Source organism: Gigantopelta aegis, chromosome 5 (genome assembly GCF_016097555.1).
Source record: "Gigantopelta aegis isolate Gae_Host chromosome 5, Gae_host_genome, whole genome shotgun sequence".
In the NCBI taxonomy this organism is placed as follows: domain Eukaryota; kingdom Metazoa; phylum Mollusca; class Gastropoda; order Neomphalida; family Peltospiridae; genus Gigantopelta; species Gigantopelta aegis.
In genome coordinates this window covers 8910260-8920501 of record NC_054703.1, presented here as the reverse complement: position 1 = coordinate 8920501, position 10242 = coordinate 8910260, and the positions used below count along the sequence as shown (strand labels likewise).

The 10242-nt window shown below is 41.2% G+C and overlaps 1 protein-coding gene across 1 annotated transcript; it reads left to right on the top strand.

Moving 5' to 3' along the window:
* Positions 1–8465: 8465 nt before the first annotated feature.
* LOC121372909 (cholecystokinin receptor type A-like) lies at positions 8466–9683 on the top strand. Its single transcript, XM_041499342.1, has one exon. The coding sequence runs from the start codon at positions 8466–8468 to the stop codon at positions 9681–9683; it is 1218 nt and encodes a 405-aa protein (XP_041355276.1).
* The last annotated feature ends 559 nt before the right edge of the window (positions 9684–10242 follow it).

The following is a 10242-nucleotide window of genomic DNA, read 5'->3' as shown; positions in this document are numbered from 1 at the left end:
GATCACCTTAGGTGCTAAATTTAAGACACGGGTGTAGTGATTTTAAAACAGAGTAGTATGGAATTGACCTTAGCACCTATTCTTCGTGTAGTTGTGAATATCATTTCGAAAACTTTTTTTTTTTTTTTTTTTTTTTTTTTTTTTGCGAATGTAATTGATATGAAAAGAAAATGCATTACAAACATTTCAGCCAATACATTTACAACTGGGTTTAAATAGTAAAGGTGCTCTAAATGAAGAAGACAAAAAAAAAAGAAGACAGAGAAAAAAAAAGACAAAAAAAGAAGCAGAAATAATTGTTCATGTACATAAGTATTTAAATGAAATAAAGGGTTTTCGTTAATTAGTAAATAATATATGGACGCTGGTTTGTATCCATTACGTAATCATAGCGATGCCTTGTTTGTAGTTTGTGTTTTGTAAGCAAATCTGTTGTCTAATTATCGAACACATAGATAACATTATTGCGTCTGTTTCCTTCATTCTTTCTTTCTTTTTATCTTTAAATAATATTTATTTCTGTTAATATTTAAATTGTATAAATATGTTACTGTCAGGGCATGTATGTATTATGGAGAAGGTCTGGCAAGTTGTATGTATTGTGCCTAATCAATTTGTTATTTTCACAAAAACAATGAAATATGTTTGCATGAAAGTGCAGAAGGTAGCTATGCACTTAAAGTGATCTTAGCAGTCAGCGCGCTTCGTAAAACCGGGCCCAGGTTTTAGCAAACGGTTGAATACATGTACCTTCATATATACTGAACAAAATAAGAAACTTCCGCTAACTTTGCTTGAACATAACTTGATGAAAACAAACCGGGGGAATAATTGTTATATATGCGTTTAAAGAGTGTTCCACAATGCATCGTTTGGTGCAAAAATCATGGCCATAGGTTAACAGAAACTGGGAGAAATGTGGACCAAGTGTGGTAGGGGTTAAAAAACCCAAAAAACCCCACTTAATAACGGGTATGACCACCTCTTGAATTGACCACTGCAGTGCATCGCAGGCGCATAGAATTCACTAAAGTGTTGATTTCTGCCTGTGGAATATTGTTCCATTCCTGAATGAGCGCTTGGCGAAGTTCGTTGACGTTAGCGGGTGGGTTGGGACGACGCCTCAATCGTCTGTCCAGACTATCCCAGACATGCTCGATGGTGTTGAGATCAGGACTTTTAGCGGGCCAGTCATCAATGAAATCAATGTTATTTGTCCTAAGAAAATTTACAGTGTCTCTAGCTGTATGAGAGGTGGCATTAGCATGCTGAAAAATCGAGATGTTCGCGTTGTTATGGAACAGATGATTGACGTGATGAGCGAGAATGTCATCGCGGTAACATTGAGCATTTAAATTGCCATCAATGACGACTAGTGGTGAACGATAACCATGGGCAATGGCTGCCCAGACCATGACACAACCCCCACCCCCGAAACGATCTCGTTCAAGAACACAACAGTCAGCATAGCGTTCATTTCTCTTACGGTAGACGCGCACCCTGCCATAACCACGTTGTAAAGAAACTCTGGATTCATCCGAAAAAAGAACGGTATTCCAGCGTCGCCGTATCCAACGAGTGTGTACACGTGCCCAATTAAGACGATTTAGACGATGACGTTGCGTTAAAACGCATCCGACGTAAGGACGTCGTGTATGTAAACCGTTTTCCCGCAGACGATTACGAACAGTTTGCCCACTGATTCGGTTATTATGAAGCCCAGGTGTGTTAGCAGCAGTAGCAGTGACAGTTTGGAATGCGTGTTCATGATATAGCGGTCTTGACCACGCGTTGTAACACGCGGACGTCCACGACGTGGCAAGTCGTTGGTGCTTCCTGTCGTTCGAAATCTTATGCGAAGATTTCGTATCGCTCGACTAGAACTCCCAACATGCCTTGCAACGTCTTGTGTTGACATGCCAGCATCAAGCATGCCAATCGGCCGTTCGCGTAAATTATTCGGTATTCTTGGCATACTAAAAATGCTACAATGTAAAAAACGTTATTTTTTTTACACATTTTGAAGCGTTTTCGCTCACTTGAAAACAATGTCAGTAAGACAAGTAAAACAAATTGACCGAATACTACACGGGACATGTCGAGCCATGCATGCACGTGCAAATTGAATTTCACGTTGTCGACGATTAACAGTGCAAAAATAATCGATACAATTCATGAATCCTGATAATACAGCTCAAGGCTAATACTACCTATATAATTTCATTACACAATGAATTATTTAACACAACAAATACTATATGTACAAATCGGAAGTTTCTTTTTTTGTTCAGTATATACATATGAATGAATGTTACGTAACGGGCCTCTGTAACCTGTCCTGTTCACTGCAAATTGGATAAACTTTATTGTTTGTATTGTTTACCGACACCACTAGAGCACATTGACTATGGCAAGATGTGGTCAATTAACAGTAAAAAACAAACAAAAAACAAACCACAAACAAGCAATATCCATCACAAAGACTCTAATGTCAACCATTTTGTATTTTAACATATAGTCTTAAAGAGGAAAGCTACTACATTATTTCATTAGTAGCAATTTATCTATTATAGACACCATCCCACGGACAGGACAGCACATACCACGACCTTAGATATACCAGTCGTGATGATCTGTCATGAACGAGAAATAGCCCATTGGGTCCACCAACGGGGTCGAGCATTGACCGACCGCGCATCAGACGAGCGCTTTACCACTGAGCTGAATTAATACAGGTTTTGCTTAAAACAACAACAACAAAAAAGAAGAAGGAAAAAAAATGCTACTTAAATTCTTCTTTAATACAGTTTAACATTTTGAGGTATTTATCAGGGTTGATCAGTGTACTACATCCTGCAAGTGGTCTCGTGGTGTATGCTAATGAGACACTAAGGTCCATGGTGGATGGCGATTAAGTCATCAATGAGTCCATGGTGGGTAGTGATTAAGCCATCATTGAGGCCATGGTGGGTGGTGATTAAGTCATCAATGAGGCCATGGTGAGTAGTGATTAAGCCATTAATGAGGCCATGGTGGGTGGTGATTAAGCCATCAATGAGTTCATAGTGGGTAGTGATTAAGCCACCACTGAGTCCATGGTGGGTAGTGATTAAGTCATCAATGAATCCATGGTGGGTAGTGATTAAGACGTCAATGAGTTCATGGTGGGTAGTGATTAAGCCATCAATGAGGCCATGGTGGGTAGTGATTAAGCCATCAATGAGGTCATGGTGGCACGGAGCAACGATCGGAACATGTCGCTACTATACATTGTGCTCTATCTTGCGAGGATTTCCAGTTCATTGACAGAAACTAAAGGCTGGTTCCAAACTCAGGATATGCAGACTAGTAAATATGATGTGGTTACCAGTCCAGCCTGTAATAACTTAAAAGAATAGAAACAAATGTTTTATGCTTCTATTTATTTCTATATGGAAAGTAAACACTATTAAAATGCTATGTTTAATGTTACAATTCAGAAACATCGAACATTCTTCGGTGCTTAAGACAAATTCTACGGCCTACAATTATTAATTCTGCACGAACAGCTATTCTGCACGATGATGTAAATTCTGAAAAATGTTCCGCCTCCCAGATTTACGGCAAATTCGTTAATCATATTATCGTAAAATCTGATTGGTTGCGTGGCCGCTATAAAAACAGATGGACGATCTCGCAGCCGTTGAGAAGACTTTTGGACGGATTCGTGTAAGTATATATCTTTGTTTATTCTTGTCTTGGTGGCTGGTCAGTATGTCTGTTTTATCAGTTAGCCTACCTTGGTGGGTTAAATATATGTCATATATAATTCATAAGTGCCCCGTTTTACAAAACAATCTATGTGCTAAGATCACCTTAGGTGCTAAATTTAAGACACGGGTGTAGTGATTTTAAAACAGAGTAGTATGGAATTGACCTTAGCACCTATTCTTCGTGTAGTTGTGAATATCATTTCGAAAGGTTTTTTTTTTTTTTTTTTTTTTTTTTTTTGCGAATGTAATTGATATGAAAAGAAAATGCATTACAAACATTTCAGCCAATACATTTACAACTGGGTTTAAATAGTAAAGGTGCTCTAAGTGAAGAAGACAAAAAAAAAGAAGACAGAGAAAAAAAAAGACAAAAAAAGAAGCAGAAATAATTGTTCATGTACATAAGTATTTAAATGAAATAAAGGGTTTTCCTTAATTAGTAAATAATATATGGACGCTGTTTTGTATCCATTACGTAATCATAGCGATGCCTTGTTTGTAGTTTGTGTTTTGTAAGCAAATGTGTTGTCTAATTATCGAACACATAGATAACATTATTGCGTTTGTTTCCTTCATTCTTTCTTTCTTTTTATCTTTCAATAATATTCATTTCTGTTAATATTTAAATTGTATAAATATGTTACTGTCAGGGCATGTATGTATTATGGAGAAGGTCTGGCAAGTTGTATGTATTGTGCCTAATCAATTTGTTATTTTCACAAAAACAATGAAATATGTTTGCATGAAAGTGCAGAAGGTAGCTATGCACTTAAAGTGATCTTAGCAGTCAGCGCGCTTCGTAAAACCGGGCCCAGGTTTTAGCAAACAGTTGAATACATGTACCTTCATATATACTGAACAAAATAAGAAACTTCCGCTAACTTTGCTTGAACATAACTTGATGAAAACAAACCGGGGGAATAATTGTTATATATGCGTTTAAAGAGTGTTCCACAATGCATCGTTTGGTGCAAAAATCATGGCCATAGGTTAACAGAAACTGGGAGAAATTTGGACCAAGTGTGGTAGGGGTTAAAAAAACACACAAAAAACACTTAATAACGGGTATGACCACCTCTTGAATTGACCACTGCAGTGCATCGCAGGCGCATAGAATTCACTAAAGTGTTGATTTCTGCCTGTGGAATATTGTTCCATTCCTGAATGAGCGCTTGACGAAGTTCGTTGACGTTAGCGGGTGGGTTGGGACGACGCCTCAATCGTCTGTCCAGACTATCCCATACATGCTCGATGGTGTTGAGATCAGGACTTTTAGCGGGCCAGTCATCAACGAAATCAATGTTATTTGTCCTAGGAAAATTTACAGTGTCTCTAGCTGTATGAGAGGTGGCATTAGCATGCTGAAAAATCGAGATGTTCGCGTTGTTATGGAACAGAGGAATGACGTGATGAGCGAGAATGTCATCGCGGTAACGTTGAGCATTTAAATTGCCATCAATGACGACTAGTGGTGAACGATAACCATGGGCAATGGCTGCCCAGACCATGACACAACCCCCACCCCCGAAACGATCTCGTTCAAGAACACAACAGTCAGCATAGCATTCATTTCTCTTACGGTAGACGCGCACCCTGCCATAACCACGTTGTAAAGAAACTCTGGATTCATCCGAAAAAAAGAACGGTATTCCAGCGTCGCCGTATCCAACGAGTGTGTACACGTGCCCAATTAAGACGATTTAACCATATGTCTGACGTCATATAACTGTAAATAAAATGTGTTGAGTGCGTCGTTAAATAAAACCTTTCTTTCTTTCGTTTTCGAAGATGTTCACAAACCTGGCTGCGACCGATTTGATCGTATCTTATCGCAGAAGGTCAGCGGTGCTCGTACGATAGTCCTGTCACAGGTAGTGGGCGGTCTTACGCTGTCGATGGTGATCGCGCGACTCTCCAGTCTCAGGATTGCTCGCGCGACTTGTCGGAGAACTGTACAGCCGTCGCACCATCGTCGAACGATTATGAATGACCGTCGCACGACAATGCTTGACTAGTTGTTCGCCTAGTCATGCATTGACGCGACGGTCGTACAATTGCCGTGCGTGTGTGTGTGTGTGGGAGGGATATAAAAAGGGGTAGATCTGGGCAGGGGAAGGGACAGGGGCCTTGGAGGTCTTGAACTTTCCCTTGGGTTTGTCACTGGTCTTCTTGCCTCGAGGACTCATCTTCAGTCCTCACTATTGGCTTGATGTGAACATTTCGGAGATGCTGTGAGAACTGATGACTCTGTCTTAGAACTTGGAAAATTGTTTAACGTGCATATTCAGAGCAAGCTGTTGTAGCACACGCCTGTCTTGGGCACAAGTACCGGTCTCAACCGGTTCTTCCGTCCAGAATAGGAAAGGGTTGGGTGGGTGGAGGAGAGACCGCCCGCACTTGCAGGTGCAAGGGAGCACCAGCAATCCATACGTAGTTGGTAACAGGCGGAAAGTGGTATGGCGCTATGTAATTTGGAATGCCCCGTAGGATTAAGCCAGAGGGAAATGGGTGCGCATTTTAATCAAGGAACTTTGGCGCAATTTTGATGGTCGTTCTAAAGAATAAAAGGTAGGGAGCTACGTATATGACTATGTCTGCCAACTGCCAAAGGGGTTAACGTGCACATTCGGAGCAAGCTGTTGTAGCGCACGCTTGTCCTGGGCACAAGAACCGGCCTCGGCCGGTTCGTCCGTCCAGGACAGGACAATTTGATGGTCGTTCTAATCTGAATGGTAGGGAACTACGTATATGTTTGGATTTTAGTAGGCCGAGAGTAGCTCGTAGTTAAGACCTCGTTGATGCTGGGGTGCCTCCCTAGGTTGCCATTGTAGAGCGCCGTATTTATAGTCGCTTGACAATCGCGCGAAAGGTCGCACTACCAGTTGCGATCGGTTGCGACTGGTTGCAAGATCCCACGACGCGTCGCTCGACCAGTCGTTGACAATCGTAGGTAGTCGTGGGTGATCGTAAGACGGAAGTGCGGCAAGTCGTGCGATTAGTCGGCAACAAGTCGCAGACCATTCGGCGACATGTCCAAATGTCTGACCGCAGCCCATCAATCGCAGAAAATAAGCTCATACCCGTTTACCACCGCCCTTGATCGCGCAACCGCCGAGGTCGCGGACAATCCTAGCCTAAGTGTGACTGTGGCATTACATCTAAGGAAGGAAATGTTTTGTTTAAAGACGCACTCAACACATCTTATTTACGGTTATATGGCGTCAGACATATGGTTAAGGACCATACAGATATTGAAAGAGGAAACCCTCTGTCGCCACTTCATGGGCTACTCTTTTCGATTAGCAGCAAGGGATATTTTTGTATACAGTATCCCACAGACAGTGTAGTACATACCACGACTTTTGATATACCAGTCGTGTTGCACCGACTGGAACGAGAAATAGCGCAATGGGGCCACCGATGGGGATCGATCTCACACCGACCGCGCATCGAGCGAGCGCTGTACCACTAGGCTACGTCACGCCCGTACTGTATAAAACGTTCAAGACATTTACTGAACAAGTATGCAGAAAGCAGAGCGGCCTGTCTCAAATATTGTGGAATTAAAATATGTCAAAGAACTTGGGTAGAGTTTTAATTCCAATTCTACTGTTCAATAAAATAGTTTTGCTCATTAAGATTGTTCAAAACAAATTCAGAGGTTTTTTTTTCCCCCTTTAAATCAATGTTGTCACACACACACACACACACACACACACACACACACACACACACACACACACACACACACTCACGCAAAGAAAAACAAAAAACAAACAAAAAACAACAACCCAACAATAGATGTTTAAGACTGTTCAAAAACATCGTTTTCCATTATGCAAAAATATTAAATATTTCAGTTAATATCAAGTAAAGTAAAGTTTGTTTTATTTAACGACGCCACTAGAACGCATTTTTTGTTTTATCTTATTATTGGCTATTGGACGTCAAACATATGGTCATTCCGACACTGTTTTTAAGAGGAAACCCGCTGTCGCCACATAGGCTACTCTTTTACGACAAGCAGCAAGATCTATTTTATTTGCGCTTCCGGCAGGCAGGATAGCACAAACCATGACATTTGTTGAACCAGTTATGGATCACTGGTCGGTGCAAGTGGTTTACGCCTACCCATTGCGCCTTGCGGAGCACTCACTCAGGGTTTGCAGTTGGTATCTGGATTAAAAATCCCATGCCTCTACTGGGATCCGAACCCAGTACCTACCATCATGTAGACCGATGGCCTAACCATGACGCCACCAAGGCCGGCCAATCAAATAATATCAAATGAAATGATTTATTTAACGACGCACTCAACACATTTTATTTACGGTTATATGGCGTCGGACATACGGTTAAGGACCACACATATATTGAGAGACGAAACTTGCTGTCGCCACCTCATAGGCTACTCTTTTTCGATTAGCAGCAAGATATCGTTTATATGCACCATCCCACAGACAGGATAACACATACTACGGCCTTTGATATACCAGTCGCGGTGCACTGGCTGGATAAAAAAAATAGCCCAATGGGGCAACTAACAGGAATCGATCCCAGACCGGCTGCGCATCAAGCGAACGTTTCACAATTAATATCAGTGTTGTGACTACAACAATACAAGTTTATTCCTGTATGTAACATTTATAAACATATTTTCAAAAGCAATGATGCTAATGGCTATTTTTCTTCACAGGGAATAATCTAACGTCGATGGCAGCCACAACAATGGAGCAACCATCGCCAATGAATCAATCATCCAGCTTCATGGAGACATCCACTGATCTTGACATCTATTATGCAAACACTTCAGGAAATGGAGGCAAATTATCTAGAAACTATTTACCGTCTGAACGATGGCCGTATTTCAACCTCTATGGATACCAATTCTGGGGCGTCGTCTTGTTCATAGTTGTCGTGGGAATAATCGGGAACATATTAGTTTTTATTATAATGAGAGACAACAAATTGAATTTCCTCTCATATTCTGTGTACCTGAAATTTTTGGCTTGTACTGACAGCTTTTTGCTGATCATAAGGCTTATCCAAGAAACTCTCAGGGTGTTTCATCTGCAGCAATTGGCTCGCATAAATACGGACATGTGCAAATTTTCGTATATCTTAAGGTTCCCCGCTACCCTTCTGTCGCCGTGGCTGGTGGTAGGACTTTCTCTTGACAGATACGTATGCGTTCGTTTTCCACTGACGCGAGACAGACTCTGTACCCGCAAGAAAGCAATTATCATCTGCTCCACGATGCTTTGTCTGGCTTTTGCGATGATTGTGCCCTTTGTTGTTGATGGAGAACTGAAGAATGGCCAATGTCTTCCTTCAGATGGACTGAAGAGTTATTACACATTCATTCGATTAGTATTTTCATGCTCTCTGCCAAGTCTGCTTATTCTTATTCTGAATATCCTTATAGTTATTCAAATCCAGCGCAGCCACAAATTCCAGAATACCTTTAGGACGTCGGCGAGTGACGCAGTTACCCGTCAGCAGGACCGTTCGATACGCCCTCTGGTGTTAGTTTCTGTGCTAGCTTTTGTCACCTTGCTGCCCGTGTCAGTCTCCGAAGCTGTCCATGTTTCATTGATGATATCGAAAACGGATTCGATGGCTTTAACATTGGGCATGAAACTCTGGCCAGTCTTTAGCACAATCTATATGTTAAATTTCGGACAGAACTTCTACATTCTCATAGGCAGTTCATCAAACTATCGACGCATCATTAAAAATAGGCTCGCTTGCTGCAGTCTGAAATGGAATAAAAAAAACCCACGTAATCAAGATACATTGTCAAAGATTCATCCTCGAAGTGTCGTTCCAGGATCTCGAAGTACTGAAGTATCATCGGTATGTGCTGCATCTGATAATAAGATTCTTGAAAAGGAAGTCAGTTCGCCTGACATCACGAGCCCAGAAGCATAAAACAATCAGCTTTGCATATCGGGTTTCTTAGTATGAGTTTGGTATTATACACTTGTCCATCATGTACCATGAGTTCAGTATTATACACTAGTCCATTATGTACAATGAGTTCAGTATTATATACTAGTCCATCATGTACCGTGAGTTCAGTATTATACACTAGTCCATCCTGTACCATGAGTTCAGTATTATACACTAGTCCATCCTGTACCATGAGTTCAGTATTATACACTAGTCCATCCTGTACCATGAGTTCAGTATTATACACTAGTCCATCCTGTACCATGAGTTCAGTACACTAGTCCATCCTGTGCCATGAGTTCAGTATTATACACTAGTCCATCCTCAGTATTATACACTAGTCCATCCTGTACCATGAGTTCAGTATTATACACTAGTCCAGCCTGTACCATGAGTTCAGTATTATACACTAGTCCATCCTGTACCATGAGTTCAGTATTATACACTAGTCCATCCTGTGCCATGAGTTCAGTATTATACACTAGTCCATCCTGTACCATGAGTTCAGTATTATACTGTACCATGAGTTCAGTATTGT

Coding starts and splice junctions, on each gene's coding strand:
- LOC121372909 (XM_041499342.1), top strand. CDS start 8,466: ATGGCAGCCACAACAATGGAGCAACCATCGCCAATGAATCAATCATCC.